The sequence below is a fragment of the Tursiops truncatus genome, chromosome 10 (genome assembly GCF_011762595.2).
Source record: "Tursiops truncatus isolate mTurTru1 chromosome 10, mTurTru1.mat.Y, whole genome shotgun sequence".
Classification (NCBI taxonomy): domain Eukaryota; kingdom Metazoa; phylum Chordata; class Mammalia; order Artiodactyla; family Delphinidae; genus Tursiops; species Tursiops truncatus.
The window spans coordinates 10301394-10321054 of NC_047043.1; the positions used below are offsets into that span (position 1 = coordinate 10301394).

General features: G+C 45.2%; 1 protein-coding gene across 9 annotated transcripts in view; it reads left to right on the forward strand.

Moving 5' to 3' along the window:
* SIRT5 (sirtuin 5) overlaps nucleotides 1-19653 on the forward strand; it is a 29542-nt gene extending 9889 nt beyond the window's left edge. For 6 of the 9 annotated variants that reach the window (XM_019945090.3, XM_073810343.1, XM_019945092.3 and 3 more), the window contains 6 exons: nucleotides 1671-1896; nucleotides 3391-3478; nucleotides 4328-4381; nucleotides 5802-5925; nucleotides 7591-7706; nucleotides 16821-17327. In XM_019945090.3, the coding sequence (XP_019800649.1) occupies nucleotides 1671-1896; nucleotides 3391-3478; nucleotides 4328-4381; nucleotides 5802-5925; nucleotides 7591-7706; nucleotides 16821-16896 (684 nt within the window). In that variant the 3' untranslated portion in view covers nucleotides 16897-17327. Of the gene's footprint in view, nucleotides 1-1670; nucleotides 1897-3390; nucleotides 3479-4327; nucleotides 5615-5801; nucleotides 5926-7590; nucleotides 7707-16820; nucleotides 17328-18426; nucleotides 18489-19291; nucleotides 19427-19543 lie in introns of those variants that run through there. The other 3 variants (XR_012334343.1, XR_012334342.1, XR_012334344.1) reach the window with 3 other exon arrangements.
* The last annotated feature ends 8 nt before the right edge of the window (nucleotides 19654-19661 follow it).

Consider the following 19661-nt stretch of genomic DNA (forward strand, 5'->3'; position numbering starts at 1 on the left):
CATTAGGATGTAAGTTCTCTGGGGCATGCAGTTTTTTTAATTCAGTTTTTATTGAGGTATAATATATTGGGAAAAACCCAAACTTTTTGGCCAACCCCATACATGCAATAAAATTCGCCAATATAAGTGTACAATTCAGTGAGTTTTAATAAATGTATACAGTGGTGCAGCCACCACCAGGATCACGGTGTGGAACATTTCTGTGCCCCAGAATATTCCCTCAAGGCCCCTGTAGGCAGTCTCCTCCCCTCCCCCTGGCCCAGGAGATCCCTAGTTTTGGAGGGCAGGGAAATGTGCCTGTTTCCTTCATCGCTCTATCCCCAGCTCCCAGAACTCTGGCACATGTAGCCGCTTATCAGATTTCTGTTGGTCGAAAGAAGGCAATCATGAGTAATTACTTCAATGCGTGACTTCCAAATTTCACAGGTAGTTTCTTACCGAGGGAAGGGTTAATGAATCTGCCCTTCCTTCCCCGAATGAATGTCTCAGGCTGGCACATGTTTAGGATGTCTTGTCACCTCTCTGCTGCCCTCCGGGCGAGTCTGGGGATCATCACCTTAAAGGTGAGGGAGGGGAGAAAGGAGAGCAGAGGGCCCTTAGGGTCCCACAAGAAGGAGCAGCTGCGGAGGGCAGTCCCTGGGTCTGAGAAGCAGGGCGGGGTGGGGGCGGACGGGGGTGCTCAGCGGGCATCAGGAGGGCCTTCCAGAGGGGTGGTCGGTGGTGTCAAAGCAGCTCAGGGTCTGTGGGGACCCAAAGAAGTCAGTCGACGGTTTGAGTCCACCTGTGTTCCAGGGCTGCAGCTTCATGGGCTGCCTGTGACCGCTTCGGGCCACCGGAGGTCTAAGTGGGGACAGGAAGGAAGGAGGTACAGGGTTGATGTAGATGATGGTCCGCTCCTCCGATGCAGGCTGACTTTAGCACCAGGTCCAAGGGTGACCTTTACAGTAAAATACATAATCCCAACCCTGCCTCAATCCGTTTATGGAACATTTCAGTCATTGCCAAGGATTCCCCTCCCCCGAGCTTCCAGCCCCAGACAGCTACGGACCACACTGCTCTTCCACCGTCGATGAGACTTGCCTCTCCTAGAAGAGGAATCGCACTTTAAAAATATGTATTTTATACATATCCTGTTACTATAATGTATATACTATTTTTTATATGTGTAGCTGTGTGTGTGTGTGTGTGTGTGTGTGTACCTATCATTATCGTTATAAAAACCGAGGTTTTCAACTATGGCCATTATACCTCAGTTGGGCATTTTGCATTTTACTTTTCTTCCTGGATAAATGAGCTTGGCATCCTGTAATGTGGAGCTCCATGGAAAACTGGATTCCAGACTCAATTACCTTCCCGCTGGTTACTCGACTTCACGTTCGTAACTTACTCGAGTGGAAGATGAGGCAGGTTGCAGTCTCCCTGCGTCATCACTGGGGAAGTTAAACCGATTTCTCCAAGGTCCCTCGTGAGCCCCAGGCCCCGCCCTGTGGCTGCCACGCCACATGTACCTACACGGACGTGTCCCTGTGGGCACCTCCCAAAGCTGCCACTCTGCTTAGAACAAAGGGGCCCTGGGAGTGTCCCGCCGGCTGCAGCAGCCCTGCCGCCCGGCTTCTGGAGCATCAGAGCTTCTTTCCCTCCCTGACCCCTGCCTCCTTTCTGCCCCCCAGGACCTGGCCACCCCTCAGGCCTTTGCCCGAAACCCATCCCAGGTGTGGGAGTTCTACCACTACCGGCGGGAGGTGGTGCAGAGCAAGGAGCCCAACGCCGCTCATCTGGCCATCGCTGAGTGTGAGGCCCGGCTGGGCAGGCAGGGCCGACGGGTCACGGTCATCACGCAGAACATCGACGAGCTGCACCGCAAGGCTGGCACCAAGAACCTTCTGGAAATCCATGGTGAGGGACCCTCGGTCTTCCGTGGGAGGGGGGAACCAGACCTGAAGACACAGGTGCTGCCGTGTCCCAGCTGGGCCCACTGCATCTTAACAAGACCCCAGGTGTCCGGAATGTGGCCCACCCTGCCTGGAGAAGCCCCGCCTGCTCTGCTAGATGCTCTCCCCTCCCTGGGTGTCCTGTTGAGGGGCCTTATGTTCCCAGACAGCCCCCCAAGCTGGGCTGAGGGAAGCAGGAGGCTTGGGCCATTGAACCGCTGTGGCTTCAGCAGGATCCAGGTCCGGAAAGGCCTGGCATCCCCGGGGGAACCATTTACTCTCCCTGTGTCCCCGATCAGCAGTGTCCGCCGAGGCTGTGCTTCTGCTCAGCCCTCGAGCCTTTAGGGAGCTTCCAGCTCAGTGACCTTCGCTGCAATGAGCCCAGCAGGTCTGTGACACCGCGGAGCTTGTCTTGGATCCCTCTGGCTTCCCTTCTCTGCGCTTAATGACACCCTTCTCTTTCCTCTTCTTAATCCTCTCCCCTTTTTGCTCTCGCGGAAAATCTGATCAGTTCATTCATACAAGAGCATAAATGGGTATGCAGGAATTTCTTCCCAAGGGCATTTAATAGTCTACAAAAGTTCAATCCCAAGAAACGCATTTCAAATTGTGGAATTCCCAGAAGCAGTGACCCAGTGGGGCTCCAGGCTCCCTCTAGTGTAGCTGTCTCCTCAGAAAATAAGTCTCTGGATGGCCTTGCTTGGGTCACATACCTCCCTTTTGACCAGACACTGCTGCTAGAAGGATAGGCTGCTACGATGGGACCAGTCTGGAGCTCGTGCCCAAGCTTGTATCTGGGGATGTGACTGACAGCTCTGTCAGCTTGGCCTGGGATAGAGGAGAGGTGGCTCCCCAAAGAAGGAGTCCTGGCCAGAATGGAACAGTGTGTGTCCACCGCAGTGTGACGTGCTCAGCACTGGGCATGGGGTGACTATTTAGTGAATTGAGATCACCTTTTATTGGTTAAGCTCAATAAGTCATTGCTAGTTTTAACAGTTACTTTCTTCGTTTGTTAGTTGATTATTTATTGAGCTGCTTTTGTAGAAAAGATTCAAGCTTTATTAAGTCAAAATTAAGATTCTGTAAAGCACGTCCCAAGCTATTGAGCCTTTATCAGTCATACACTTAGTAAATCCTGCCCTTAGGGTTAGATTGGCTTCTTCTGCCCAACTGACTACTTCAGTTCCACCCGAACATCAGGGCAATCAGAGAGCTCCTTAGTCACGCAGTGAGTTATTTCATCCGCCTCTCTCTCCTACAGGTTATGCAGTCCAGGAGGGCAGATGTTCTGGCTTGTTCAGTAGTACTGCATGCCTTTATTATGTTCCCTGCGATGCCTGGGGTAGGCCCATTTGTTAAAACGATGTATAAAACAAAATTATTTCGTACCCTTTTAGACGTGGAGACAATTGCGCCTGATTATACTAAATTCCAGTCTTGTTTAACTTCTGTTTTTCAGGTAGCTTATTTAAAACTCGATGTACCTCTTGTGGAGTTGTGGCTGAGAATTACAAGAGTCCAATTTGTCCAGCTTTATCAGGAAAAGGGTAATTATACTGCACTTCAGAATAGACGTGTGTCGTTTTGTCTTAAGTTGAATATAAATGCGAAGAAATTGAACATTCATCTAAGATGCCCGTGGATATTTATGCGAAATAAAACTGGGTACAGTACAGCTATATGATCAAAGAAGTATTTTGCTCACAATTTACAATGTTAAGTGAAAACAACGGAATCTAACTCTATACAGTATGATCCCAACTTTGTATTTAAACACACACACACATACACACACACACACACACACACACACACACACACACACACACAAACACAAACACACCATGTTGACGTATCTTTATATAGATAAAAGTCCAGAAGAAAATACAACAAAATATTAGCAGGAGTGGTAAGATTATGGACAATTTTGATTTCTTCTTTATATATATCTTTCTGAATTTTCCAACATTTCTATGATGAACATTTACTATTATTATAATTAGGGCAAAAAATTAAGAGTAGACTCAGAATATTGAGAAAAATTCTACCTGGCTATTTTAAATCAGTATAAATTATCCATGTAACTTATTAACATAATGTCATTGCAGATGATTCCAACTAGGATGACATATACCATGCAAATCATGAAACTCTCCTTAGCACAACAGGTACTCCAGCCGCTTCCCACATACAAATTCCCTCTCCTGAGGTAGAACCAGTGGTAATCAACTGTTTGGTGTCCATCCTCCTAGTACCCTTCTAAGTCAGTGTGTATTCATTAGGAGTTTTGTACCATATACTGCCAGGCAAAGAGACAGTCTCATTGGGTTATCTTATTTCATTGTTCTTCGATTACACCAGTGACGTTCTTTCTTTTCTGATACTGTTTACTTCAGGGCTCCAGAACCTGAAACTCAAGATGCCAGAATCCCAGTGGAGAAACTTCCCCGGTGGGTAAAAATCTTTGATCTGTATTTGGTGTTCCAGATTGCAAAAAAAAGAAAATTAGGAGTCAAAATCCAAGTTCACTTGGTGAGATGCCTCTTAGATGTGCAAATGCCGAAACCAGCCCTGATCTATGAGGCCAAGGGCGAAAGGACTAAAGGTGAACCAAGCCAGGCTTAAGAGAAGTGCTTCCGTCCCATCCCTTTCTCCTGTGTGTTATGGCGGGATCATTTCAGGTGTGAAAGTTTCAGCAGCTGTTATGTGGTAGACACTTAGCAGTGTATACGAGGCGTAGAGGCTGGCATCCCGGGACTAACTGGTCCATAAGCCTCGGCTGCTACCCTCTCTGTCCTTCTCCTAATCTTCAGAGTTATCAATCCAGGGTCACGGAGGCAGGAGGAGGTCTTGCAAAGGTGAAGTTGTAGGGCCAAATAGAATTTTTGTAGAGTAACAACAACAAAAAACTTGTATGTGAGTTTTTCAAAACTAGACATTAAAATAGCGCTTCCAAAAGTGTTTCTTAGAGCACTAGATCCATATGAAGTTATAGGCATTACTTGAAAAAAAAAGATGTCATGTGCTCAAATAAATATGGAAGCGCTAGATTGAACGAAGTTAAAGTATGTTTCCTTTACTGCAGGACTAATCAGAGCACTGAATATGTGAAAGTACACTGTTACTCTCTAAAAAGCGATTATGTTAGTATTTCCCTGGTTGACTTAACCTTTTTTATTTTTCTTAATAAGGGTTTCCATTACTAAATTCAAAGTTTTGCTCTAAAAGAATGTTTTCATTACTAAATTTTGAAGTTTTGATCTGAAAGTTTTGATCTAAAAGAATCTTGAGTAGGAGATTAATATGATGAAAATGGTGTTTGGGGGAGATTATTTTAGAAGGTAAATTGTAAGATGACCTGGGGTAGTAGCGAGTGAAAGATGAGAGATTTTTAGGAATTGACGCTGGAGAACTTGGCTAGAGACCGGGCAAGAGAGAGGTGAATCTGAGAGAAGAAAGAAGGAGGTCACTGATGAAATTAGCAAGCAGTTGACGTGTTAGAGGCAAACCTCAGCCCAGTACATTCCTCCTGGGCCTGGCTGACCGTGAGCACGACCGTGCCCATGACCGTGGGGAAGCGGCTGGGGAAGAGACAGCTGTTTAGAAGAAGAGCGAGCCTGGCTGAAACGCCTCCACCAGCACGTCAACCCGGTGCATCCAGACAGAATAGAAACTTCATAAAGGCAGGTAGAACTACACCTTCAGGACAAGCTCATGTGGGCTGGAGGGAAGGGATGGGGGATAGGAAGGCTCAGAGTGACCTACCTGGACAGACTGGCCCTGGTGCAGCTCCTGGCTGTCCCCGATCCACTTGGGCAGATCTTCCTGAGAGCAGGTCTTGGGGTTGGCTTAAGGATGACACTCTTCCAGGTGTGAAGAGGCAGCATGCGGGGGCCTGCTGCGACCTCACGTGGTGTGGTTTGGAGAAAACCTGGACCCTGCCATCCTGGAGGAGGCTGGCAGGGAGCTGGCCCTCTGTGACTTGTGTCTCGTGGTAGGTCATGCCCGTCCCTGATCCTCGGGAGGCTCTGAAACACCAGGCGGGGGGGTGGGGGTGGGGGTTGCTTCCTCGCTCCCTCCCCCTCTTTTCCTTCCTCCCTCTTCCCCTGCTTCTCCCTCTCTCCCCCTCCACCCTCCCTTCCTTCCTTTTCTTAAGGGTGTGTTGAGAGTCGGGGGGTGCCCTACAGAAAAACTAAGAAACGGTGAATAAGATACGATCTCAAAATATGAAACTAGGGAAGACCATGTCTGGGGCTTCTCTAAGCCTTTCCCCCCAGAAGAGAAATAATGGAAAGAGCATGTTATTGGTTCTGATTTTGAAGGTAACACATGCTCGTTATTAAATTTGAGAAAATACAAAAAAGTATAAAATTATAAAGGAGACATTAGAGATCACCAATAATTCCACAATCCAAAAATAGTCCCTGTTAGCATTTTGGTGTGATCTCTTCTAGACCAGAGGGGAGCAAACTATGATGTACATTGTCTTGGGAACAAAGTTGTATTGGAGCATAGCCGTACCCTTCCTTCTGTGTATTGCCTGTGGCTGCTGTCACACTGTAATAGCAGAGTTGAGTCTTTGTGACAGACTGCATGGCCTGCAAAGCCTAAAAAATTTACTATCTGGCCCTTTACACAGAGTTGACCCACCCTGGTCTAGACCTCTGCTTATGTAGATGTAGACATATTCAAATTTGAAAGTGGGTTCATACTGTATGTCCTGCTTGGAAGCTGCTTTGTTCACATAGCAGTTCACTTAGCCTATTTCATGCCCGTACGTCCAAATCCACGTCACCTTTTAACAGGCTGCGTGGTGGTGTTCCTTTGTATGGATGTAAAAGGACATAGTTAACCAATCCTCCGCTGTTGGACACTTAGGCTGTTTCAGATTTTGATATTTTAAAACAATGCTATGATGAATGTCCTTAGATGTAACTCTTAGCAGGCTCTTCAAGTTATTTCCTGAGGGCAGATTTCCTGGAAGTGGAATTAATGGGACAAAGGGCATGCACATTTCAGATTCTCCTAACGCATCTCTAAAAGCAGAAGCGGCCTCTCACGGGTGTGTGTTCATTCAGCCGGTATTTCTTGAGTGCGTCCCACTGTTGAATCTAGTATCAATGTGCTCGATAGACGGTTAAGCAAGGAAAGCTGGCTTGTAAAACTTGGTCTGGTCTCCCTGCTCTTGTAAAGAATGTTTATAAATATATATTCGTAGGGAAAAGCCTGAAAGAATATACATCAGAATGCGAACAGCGATAATCTTGGTAGAAGTAGGATTATGAATGACGTGTATGTGTTTTCTCTTTGTATTTTCTAACTTAAAAGGAACCTGGATTATTTGCATCTCTTCAAAGAGCAGAAGCAAAACTAAAACGAACCCCCTTTGGGTGACGCTCGAGTCATTTCTTTGCCATTCTCTCCGTGTGTGCAGCTCTTGTCTTCGTATCGCGTGTCCTTTCTGAATTCTAGGGGTCAGCCAGAGGGGCGCCTCCTGCCTCCCTGTTTGTCCCTCAGACGCTCTCCACTTATCCCATCCAGCTTAGCTGTCCTCACACCCGCCACCACAAACTGGCCCAGGTTTCTGGTAGGTTTTCTGAAAAGCTGTTTCCTCTCCACGGTGTGGTCATTTGTCCGTTTCCGTTTGTTTGCTCTGTAGGTGGGAACTTCCTCCGTGGTCTACCCCGCCGCCATGTTTGCCCCCGAGGTGTCTGCCCGGGGGGTACCGGTGGCCGAATTTAACATAGAAGCCACCGTTGCAGCGAACAGATTCAGGTACCGGGATCACCAGGGTGGGAATGCACGCTATTGAGCGGGTTTGGACGTGCTCATCCAAGCAGATTTTGCTACTATTCTAATTTAAAAACACGGAGTTTGTGTTTTCTTATTTGGCCTATAGTTGCTTTGATGGAAGAAAACAAAGTATTAAACCTAGATGAAGGTAGCTGTGTCTTTTTACGGGAAGTTTGCCATAGGGCTTTTGTTTTTCACATTTTGAAAGTTCTTCCTTGATTCTTCAGACTTGACTTTTATTTGTATTTTTAAGCTAGATTTAGTGATGGCATTTAGAGGTAGGTCAGCCGAAGACTCGGCACGTCAGCCCAGGAGATACCCATGCGGAACTGCATCTCCCACGCTTCTCACCGTGGGGCTCCCTGGGCAAATTCCCCTTTGGTCTCACTGTCAAGAGTATTTGTACTTGTGGCCATATGGTGATACTGATCCTGTTTCCCAAATTTGTGTGCAAAGCGTAGATTATCGCAGTATTCATTTGCAGTCTCATTCTAGGTTCCATTTTATGTCTTCACCTTTGTTCTGCTTTTTTTCACCCCTGCTTTTCTCTCTTCATTTTTAATGTACTTTATATATTCTTGTCAGTCTGTTTAATTCCTTTCCAGAATAAGGTAGACTATAAACTAATAAATAAATATGAATAAATAAAAGAAAACTTCACTGAAGCTTCTTGTCACTACTTTAGTCAGTGGTTTTTACCTCAGGTTTTAAAAATCTGATGACCCAGGAGATTCTGGTGTAATTGGTGTGAGGTGTAGCCTGAGCCCCATGACTTTTATAAGCTTTCTAGGTAATTCTAATGTGCAGCCAGGATGAGAACCAATGCTCTTTTTCATTGGAATAAAATCGTGTCACAGACAGTATGGAAACACTCAGATATAATCCTCTTCAGGTGAGTGAGCTGACTTTCTTCCTAGACTTCTCCAGGTCTTTTTAGTCAGCTACAGCCTATGTGCTTAGACCATAGTTCTTCATTTGTGTGTAAGAGGTGGGAACTAGGAAGGCGCCTTTTAAGTTTATTTATTTAATTTATTTATTTTTGGCTGTGTTGGGTCTTTGTTGTTGTAGGCAGTCTTTCTCTAATTGTGTCGACGGGCTTCTCATTGAGGTGGCCTCTCCCGTTGTGGAGCACAGGCTCCAGGCACACAGGCTTCAGCAGCTGTGGCACGCGGGCTCAGCAGTTGTGGCTCACGGGCTCCAGAGCGCGGGCTCAGCAGCCGTGGCACACGGCCTAGCCACTCCGCGGCATGTGGGATCCTCCCGGACCAGGGCTCGAACCCGTGTCCCCTGCACTGGCAGGTGGACTCCCAACCACTGCGCCACCAGGGAAGCCCCAGGAAGGCACCTTTTAAAACATTGCCTTCTGTGTGAAACTTATACTCTGAAAATGACAGAATGCTGCTGGAAGAAATACAGAAGACCTAAGTATGTGGAAGGACAAAGCTGAAAAGAGTCCAGAAAATAAACCTCATGTTTATAGTCAATTGATTTTTGAAAAGGGTATGAAGACAAATCAGAAAGGGAAAGAAGAACCTTTTTAACAAGTGGTGCTGGAACAGCTGGATAGCCACCTGCAAAAGAATGAAATTGGACCCCTTAATTACACCATAAACAAAAGTGGATCACAGACCTAAATGTAAGAGCTAAAACTATAAATTTCTTAAAATATAGGAGTAAATCTTTGTGACCTTAATAAGTTAGTCAAAGCCTCCTTGATATGACGTCAAAAGCACAAGTAGCATAAGAAAAATGGAGAAATTGAACTTCATCAAGGTTAAAGCTTCTGTGCTTCAGTGGACACCACCACTAAAATGAAAAAGACAGTCCACAGAGTGGGAGAAAATATTGGCAAATCTGATATTTTAAAGGAACTGGTATCCAGAATATATAAAGAACGCTCACAACTCAATAATGAAAAGACGAATAACCCAATTAAAAAGTGGGCCAAAGATTTGAACAGATACTTCTCCAGATATATATATACATGGTCAATAGGCATATTGAAAAGATGCTGAGCATCATTAATCATTAGGGAAATGCAAAACCACAACCAGATACCACTTAACCACTAGCATGGCTATAATTTAAAGAATGGAGAATCCCAAGTGTTGGTGAAGAAACTGGACCCCTCATACATCGCTGGTGGGAATGTAAAATGATTCAGCTGCTTTGGAAAAGAGTATGGTGGTTCCTCAAAAGAGTACATACAGAGTTGACATATAACCCAGCATTCTACTCCTAGGTATGTGGTGAAGAGAAATGAAAATATGTGTCTACACAAAAATGTGTACATGAATGTTTATAGTAGCATGGATCATAATGAAAGATGGAAACAACCCACATGTCCTTTAACTGATGAATGGATAAACAAAACTTGTTATCTATACAGTGGAACGTTATTCGGCCATAAAAAGAATGAAGTACTGATACATGCTACAACATGGATGACGCTTGAAGACATTATATTCAGTGAAAGAAGCCAGGCACACAAGATCACATATTGTATGATTCTGTTTTGTACGAAATATCCGGAATAAGCAAATCAGCAGAGACGGAAGGTAGATTAGTGGTTGTCTAGGGTTGGGGTAGGGAGGAATGGGGAGTAACCAACTGCTAATGGGTGCAGGTTTACTTTGGGATGATGAAAATGTTCTAAAGTTGCTTGTGGCGATGGTTGTACAGTTCTGTGAATATACTAAGAAACCTGTTAAATTATACCTTTTAAATGAGTGGATTGTATGTGAATTACATCTCAATAAAGTTGTTCTATTAAAAAAGTTATTGTCTTCTAACCTATCCACTAAAATATTGGTACATTGTGGCACTTACGTGTAGCACCTGGGCCGCTTAGCATCATCAAAAGTAACATCGCAGCCAGGTAACCCAAGCCTCTTGTCTGCTTGGAAGAGCATCAGAACGCTCCCAGGTGGGGACAGGGTAAATTTTCTGAAGCAGGAAATGTGGTTCATCCCCAGATTCTATTTTTATTCTAATGTGGCTTATTTTCAGTCAGTTGATCTCCAGCTCATCTCTAATAAGTGTACAGAAAAGTACACGTCATTGTAGAAAAGTAAAATGCAGATAGGGAAAAAGAAGAAAATAAAACTCGAGTGTTTCCACAGCCCAAGATAAGAGTTGGCCTCTGCCTTTCACGCTCAGGACTGACCAGCAAGGACTGGGCATCCATCGTGTTGGTCTTCACGTGAAAGGAAATGGAACTTGGTGGTTTTCCATGCAAGTTAAGAAGAGATTCTTGGCACGTACTAATGATATCACTTCATAAGTTGGGCCTCCTCAAGCCGCAGACCTGCTGCAGCTGCTACTCTTCTTCAACCAGAATTCTTCAGCTTCACGTCCTGAAAACCTGCCGTGTCTCTGTTTAGACAAACAGGCTACTTGCTAGTCAGAGACTTGGATCGGATGTGGACAGCACCGACCACAAGAACCACGAGAACAGATGCTCGTGGGTTTCTTTGGGAGCCGAGACCCTCTGTACCACGGAGTCTGGGAATTTTCCCAGATGAGTATAACTGACCAGTGAAGCCAGCAATGCTTTTGTCTAGGCGTCACCAAAGCTGACATTTAGAAGAGGCATGGGTGATCATCTTCTCATCCTACTCAGTGTTTCAAATGGGGAACCAAGCCCAGGGTGATTAAGAGGCTTGTTTAAACACGCAGCTCAACAAAAGCAGAAATTTCTCACATCTTATGTGTAACAGATGTTGGCTGAACTTTAGTTAGGTCAAGGGGTGAGCAAACTGCTGCCTGTAGGCCAAATGCACCCACCATGTTTTTTGTAAATAAAGTTTTATTGGAACCTAGCCACCGCCACATGTTCCTGTATTGTCTGTGGCTGCTGTTGAACTTCAACAGCGGAAGTGAGGAGTTGCAGCAGAGACCGTCAGGCCTGCAAAGATGAAAATATTTACTCTCTGGCTCTTTACAGAAAGCAAATTGCCAACCCCTGCTCTAGGTTAATAAGAAAAATGAGAATTGGAATGATATCTCCTTTTAACCTGATTTTCTTCGTTATCTAAATAGATAGTGGGAATGCTGCCTCTGTTTTAAACTTGGATCTCACAAGACTCCTTCGACCTTGTACAAGTTGTTTGGATTCTTTGCCCCAATTCTAATTTAGAGACTAAGTCGTGTAGAATTTACCTCCCACTGAAATGTATTAATAGTTTCAAGGTGTTAATTTAATTAGTTCCAGTTTTTTTTTTGTTTTTTTTTCCCTGTCCCAGATGGTTGTCTGAGATGATTTCTGAAAAACCGTTACACTAGGCATTTTCAGATTTAGGCTTCAAGCTGTTACTCATTCCCAGAGGTCCTTGGCAAGTAAGGGTCTGCGTGCATTTGTTGAGGCAGAAGTGGGATTTGTGCTCCCGAGACACTGGTGTGCAGGGCTCTCCAAGCACCCTGGCCCTCCACGCCCTGCAACCACCTGTTGTTCATCTTTGCATTTCTCTAAACTTTGGAATTTAGTCAAAGCCCATAATTGTTTATTTAGCACCTACTATGTACTAGGCACTGCTCTGGGTGCCTAGGATAGGATATATTAGTAAACGATACACAAACCCTACCATGTGAAGATGGCATTCTAGCGGTGGAGGCAAATCGTACACAATAGGGATAATAAGTGCGCAGATTCTGTGGCCTACGACAAGTGGGGATTAGGCCGTGGGAAAAGCAGAGGTAGAGCTGGGGGGAGCAGGTGGGTCGCAGGACTCAGTGGATGGGTGGGGGGAGCCTCACTGAGAAGAGGCCTGAGCAGACTTGGAGGAGGGGAGGGAGTTAGCTAAAGAGGTGTCTGGGCTAAGAGCTTTCCAGATGCCGGGACCAGCTGGAGCAAAGTCCCCAAGGGGAAAGCAAGCCTGGGCGGTTTGAGGGGCAGCAGGGAGGCCAGCATGCTTGGAGAGGAAGGAGCGGGGAGGCGCTCCAGGAGAGGTAGAGGGGTCAGTACGGTGAGGAAGTGACCTGTGTGCTGGGCAGGTGCTCCCAGAAGAAGCTCACTGCAGGTGGAGTTGAGAAGTCTCAGGAATTCTTAGCTAGAAGATGGTTTTATCGCTTGTCTTATTTATGTATTTACTCCTCAAGAGTATAAAGAGGTTAGTTCTTTTAATTTACAGCTGATCACATTTGATAGGGAAGGCCCGTGCTCTCCCAGGCAAAGGGGCCCTGTGGTCTGTTAACCAAAAAAGTCACTTAAAGCAAGAATATAATAAAAAAGGACACGTAAGTATTTCATTTTCATTTAAAGCATAAATGTGCATTCATTTGCCTTTTTTTTTTCTGATAGAGCCAAAGGCCTTTTCGTTAGTGGGAATCTACTGACTGGAGCTCACCTTTCTTGCATAAATCATATTCATAATCCTCCTGGTGTTCCCCAAATTTCCCTGAAGAGAAAAATCACCTGAGCCTTTATTTTATAAAACAAAACAGATAACCAAGAAAATCAGACCCCAAGGCCCCGGTCTGGACTTCCTGAGTCAGAATAGCCAGGGCAAGAGGGCTGTTTATTTGTATATTTAACGAGTGACCTAGGTGATTCTTATCATCAGGAAATCTTGGAAAACACTGGAATACAACTCCTGGTTTAGATATTTTTCTGTTTATTTGTGTTTTGGGGGGGCCACGCTGCGAGGCTTGCAGGAACTTAGTTCCCCCACCAGGGGTTGAACCCATGCCCTCGGCAGTGAAAGCACAGCGTCCTAACCACTGGACCACCAGAGAATTCCCTGTTTTTTCTTTTTTTAAGTGGAGAAAGAACATACAAAAAAACTTTGAAGCATTTTACCCTCATCTTGTCCACCTACATCTAATTTGACAGAATTGTTTTTAATAACATGTTATGTCTTTCCAAAGCATTCAGCTAATTTTCCTAGAAATAATCCTCTTTTAATAGCTATATTTTTGCATTAATTAAATTTTTAATTAAATTGGATCATTACATTAACCAATAAAAGTGGCATGAACATATTCTGGGCGAAACACAGTGGTCTTGGTTATCCTACAATGGGAGGGATGAGGGGAGAGGCACCAGGCTGCTAGAACAGGGGTCTTCAAACACCTTTGTTCTTGTACCCCGTTTACACTTTTTTTTTTTTTTTTTTTTTTTTGCGGCACGTGGGCCTCTCACTGCCGTGGCCTCTCCCGTTGGGGAGCACGGGCTCCGGACGCACAGGTTCAGTGGCCATGGTTCACGGGCCCAGCCGCTCCGCGGCATGTGGGATCTTCCCGGACCGGGGCACGAACCCGTGTCCCCTGCATCGGCAGGCGGACTCTCAACCACTGCACCACCAGGAAGCCCCCCCGTTTACATGTTTAAACTTGACATCTAAAATTTATCAAAATCATTGAAAAAGATGTGATTCCGAATTACTGGAAATAAAATACCGACATTTAAAAATAAAACTGCCATTATCCTAAACTGCCATTTAAATGTATCCAGTCAAATCGAAATGTCACAACTGCTTGATACCCACGTCATCCATTTACAGAATAAATATACAAGCCCTTTTTAACAATGAGAACCTTCACATTTTTTCTTTTTCTCTTTGAACTGGTATTCCCATCCTACTTCTACCATAGAAATTTATATTAATGTATTTTTATGCTTGGAAAATCTTTTGTTGACTATCCTATTATATTCTGCTGTAAAATATATGAGTTACTGAACTATTTTCAAGTTAAAACTTAAAAATTGTTCCATTGAAAAATTCTTGTAGATGGAATTATCACTGCAGTAATTTATAGTACTAAGTTGTTGAAAACAACAAATGATACATTTTGATTAATAATTCCATAAAAGTAAAACTATGGGAAATGCATCTCTTAATAGATGCATGGGGCATGAGTTTTTTGAATTAGTTCGGGTATCCATGGCTGAGTATTACGCATTGTTAGAAGGAGACGGAGTTCATGTTGTTGTAGCCCAGTCGGCCTGTGGTCACAGGAAACCTGTATTCTGAGAAGATCATGTTTCCTGACCCACTGCAGTGAGCGAGACCCCAGAGGAGCCGTGGGGCATGTCCCCAAACAAAGGAAAAGATGGAGTTATTATAGGATTTGGAAGGAGGGTTGAGTTCAGGTAAAGTTTAAATGAAGCAGTTTTTGATAGACTCAGCAACTAGCAGGGCTGTGGGTGTGGAGAGGGGTCAGATCTTCTCTGGCTGCAAAGTGGCCGCAAGGTCCTGTTTCCTTGAAGGTAGATGTGGAACCCTGGTCCCAGACATCCCTTACCTGGAGCTCTGCACCTGGGTTGGAAGTAAGGCTGCTTCTCGGAGGCTTAGGTCCTCCAGATGCAGGATATTTCATTCTTTACTGCCGTCATACTGGTAGTGTATGATTTTAGAGGACAGAATTCCTACTCAGTGAGTAACAAAGCAGTGGTCGCTCAAAGAAGGGAGTTGTTATGATACTGTGCAGCTTGTCCTGGGGGAAAAAAATTGTGTTTCTTGCTAGCTTTGCAGCTGGCTGTATCTGTGTCTCTAACTCCAGTCTGAGGGATGGCAGGGAAGATTTTTACTGGCCGAGCTAAATTTTGCCTTTTCAATGTCCAATGTCAATTGTAATTCTTTGTTTTTGCTTTTTTAAAAAAATATTTATTTACTTGGTTGCACCGGGCCTTAGTTGCAGCAGGCGGGCTCCTTAGTTGTGGCACATGGGCTCCTTAGTTGTGGCAGGCGGGCTCCTTAGTTGCAGCTTGTGGGCTCCTTAGTTGCAGCATGCATGTGGGATTTAGTTCCCTGATGAGGGATCGAACCCAGGCCCCATGAATTGGGAGCGCAGGGTCTTATCCACAGGGAAGTCCCAGTTTTTGCTTTTTATAGATGAAAGTACTGAGAAACCTGGGCCTCATAAACCCTGGGCGTGAAAGGAATTTCATTATGGCATCGCCACTCAGATTTTGGACCTCCTTCCAAGTTACACGCCGAAATACCCATAGTAATCTTGAATCACGTTTAGTGATCTGTTCATTGACAATTCTATAAGACCCTCTTTCAATTTTACTGAAAGCAAGGATGAAACGGCCCTGCTTGCATGTGTTACCCGGCCTTTGGAAACCGTTTGTTTTCTCAGATCCACACCGATATTTCAGACATCCCTTTCTTTTCACGTTCTGGGATAAGGCGCCATTGTAAGGTTTGGGATGGGTGAGGTGAGCTGCAGCTTGCTTTGGTAAATAGGGAGGAGGGTGAATGTGGAAAGGGGCACAAGGAAGAACATGTGGAAGCTGAGGCTCTCCGTGCCTGGCTGTGCTTCTCGGAAAGTCCTCAAGGGACTGTGCTGGGGCGGAGCTTTTTAGCGGCCAGTGTTCCACATGCTGCCAGTGGTAGAAGGATCAGAGAGGCCATTTGGTCGGGGATGTCTGTTCGTGGCACAGAGAACAGTATTCAAGGGCTAAGGCATTCATGATTTGTGTTGTATCAAGAATAAGTAATATGACCAAATACTTTTTTCATTTTTAACTGTGCTCAGTTGATTTTCTTATTAACGATACACTAGAATTAGTTGGGTATTTTTTCCCCCTGTCCTAAGTGTTTTCCCTTGAAGGAAGCAGAAGTCGTTGGTTTTTCTTCTTCTCTCTCCCTCCTCTTTCTTGATCTTTGTCTTTTTCCTACTTTCTGACTGCAAGTCAGGGCTAGTCGCGAGTTCAGTGGACGGCTGCAGAGGCCCGTGGCCTCAGGTAAGGTCCTTACGGTCCACATGGCGCATGAGGCTCTTTTTTTCTTGTCCTTATTACCTGTCAGTAAGATTTTGTAAAACTTACAATATGTCAGTTATGAGTTTGGCAAAGCAATCACAAAATACAACCATGTCTCCCCTTCTTCCTTAAAAGAAAATCCTTATTTATAGCACCTAAATTCTAAGCAATTGCTTTCCCAAATTCCCTTGGTGACAGGGGCCAACCCATAGTGAAGTGTCTGCATTTGGAGTTTTCAGAAACTAGATGAAAGAACTGGGCACAGAAACGCATAAGACCGCATTTGTGAGAATGTGAATTTTACTCTGGTTGTAACTAAGAAAGTTGACTTGCTGAAGGAGAATGTTCATCTTGCTCCTAACTCTGCTGTGTTCGTCCTGCTATTTCAGGTTTCATTTCCAGGGGCCATGTGGAACGACGCTTCCTGAAGCCCTTGCGCCTCATGAAACTGAAACTGTTTCTTAATTGCCCTGAGGAAGGAAGAAATCACAGTGCATCTATAAGTACCAGGCCACCAACAGGAGAAACAGTCTTGTGGATGGTGAGCTGAATACTGAAAGGTCTGAATGTATCTTCTGGAATCCAAACTGCTGATAAGTGATGGGACTTAGAGGAAATTGTAGTAAACGTGTTTAGAAGGAGAAGTCACAGAACTTCTCAAGTCAATTCACGTTATCTGGTTTGAACTAAACATAAGATACCTCTGATGTGTTTGGTTGGTTACCGGGAGGGAAACAACTTTGTAATTAGATTGTCTAAAAAAAGTAATTTTTTTTTTTTGCTATTTGGGTAGAGGGGTAAAACCCTGGTATTTCTGATTTTTGTGCAAGGTTTGGTGGAAAATAATATCCCTTTCTACAGCTGGTAATTGACTGTATAAAGGTGTTACCCCAAGAGATATCTTTGTTGGAGACTTTCTCTTGTCAATGTTTATCTTGTTTGGCTGCCTAACCTCAGTTTCAGGGGGATAGCTTACAACAAGAATTCAGGCAAGGAAGGAAAAGAAATTAGCAGTAAGGTAGAAAATCAGGATGAGAAAAAAGAATAATGCAAATATATGGACTCCAAGGACAAACACAGCTGCCTAAAATTTAGCACTGGCCTTCCGAGTGGGTCATTCCTCAATATTATAAACACAGAAGGACATTTCTCACTATCATCAACACACGCTTCCCCCGACACTGAATTTTGAAGGGAGTTTTTCCCGTGGGACTTGAAAGTTTTATGCTCATACTACCTCTGCGTAAAGTAGGAAGAATACAGCCCTCTCCTCAAGTCCCACCATCTAACGCAGCTCCCAGGGATGCCTGCTGCCGGCAAGGCAAGCATCAGAGGCCTGACGGAGGAGCGGCCTTCAGTAAACAGCACATGAAGGTCGTACATAACTAGCTCCCTTGGATCAGGTGGGCTCCCTGGGTGATTATGCAGCTGGGCCATATCATCCCCACCCCTTACAAAACTGCATTTAATATTACACCCTTGGCGTTTGTAGAAGTAGATGACAAGACGCTGTGACATAAAACTTTGTACTGCATTTGCAAGTCATGCCTTTTAATAAATCCCAAGTATCCTTTGCATGGGCAAGAGGGGTGCCCATAACCCACAGGGAGTCTGAAAGGTCAGCCAGGCACCCTGAGGGCTCCCGTCATATGCTTTTACGTGGGTGGGTCAAAGCACGCACACTGACGGGACTTGTAATACTTATAATGCAGGTTTTGTACATAAAATACCATCATTCACTTCTAGTAGGTTTGTTGTAGGGCTTCCTAAAAGTGCACTGTATACAATTCCCTAGTGTTAGCAGTGATGGAAGTCAGAACACTGTTTCAGGGAGTCGGACTATATTTTTAATTCGTAATTTCTATCTGACCAAGATCCAGATATTTCAGAACTGTTCTTTGCAACTCCCTTCCTACTAGGTTGTTGGTACCAGTAGCTGTTTTTTGTTTCTGTTTTGTCAATTCTGTTCATGTTTTGGTCTTGTTTTTAAACTAGGAATTGCTTCCAAATCAGAGCAGAGGAAAAGCGAATTGAAAATACTCCACAATTTATGTGAGGTAGGATTATTCAGTTCAATTCAATATTTACTGAACATCTGCCGTATGACAGACATTAGAAGTACAGTGCTTAGAGAGAGATGGACCATCCCTCAAGGAGTTCACAAAGACTGGGTTGGGACAATTGTCATATGAACTGGTAAACAGCGTGGAAGCTATAGTTACAGAAATGTGTTCAAGATTCAGAGAATGCCATTAGAGATGAGCAGAGTGGGGATGGGGTCGATCTTAAGGTGCTTGGAAGTCTTTAAGAGGAAGTCAGCCTGGGTGGGAGTTTTTGAAGGTATAAATAGGAGTTCCAAGGGCAGAGTGTGTGTCACTAGGGCATGTCCAAATGCAAGGTAAATATGAAATAGCTTGGTTTGTTCAGAGAAAGATGAATCATTTGCTATCGTATAATGGGTGAGAGAAGATAAACACAAAGGTCATGAAGGGCCACGTATGCTAGGAAATGAAATAAGTATACTTGGGGCAGGGGCGGGGGCATAAATATACACAGTACGGGGGGGGTTGCGTCACTAAGTGACGGTAGGATGGGCAGACACCGTGCAAGGTCCTGGGGTTACAGCAGGGAACCGGGGAGGGGGGGTCCCCGCTCTCAGTGAGCTCCCGTTCTAACGGGAGAGTCAGACAACAAGCTGTTAAGGCGAGGAGTCAGTGATGGACACAGAACAGGCAGTGGCCGAGGGCTGGTGGTCAGGGATGCCCGTGAGAGGGCGGCCGAGGTCGCCACGCCCACGTTTGGTGCTGAGGATCGATTTAAATCCGAGTCTGTCGACCTTGTTTCTCGTCGGCGACAACAGGGCTGAAAGGCATGGGGTCCTGCCGCCATAGCGCACTTCTTCCTTTTGAAACCACTTCTGTGGGGAGTGCGGAAAGCCGAATATCGACCAGGCGGATCTCGGAGCTAAAAAAGGCGGCGATAGGGCGACTGGGGCTTGTGGGTCACCGGATGGCGGGACCTGCGAGCCCACCTCAAGGAGCGCGAGGACCCAGCTAACCCTGCTCCCGGCATCCCCGCCAAGGAGGCAGCAGGATGTATCTTTCCCGCCTAGAAACCACGGCCACCTGCTCTCGCAGTCGTGAGCGAGGAGGGAGCCGCGAGGCCTCCTGCGCGCAGCCCCGGAGTCGGGCAGAAGGGAAGGGCCCCCAGCTTTTCTCAGGCCACGCCCG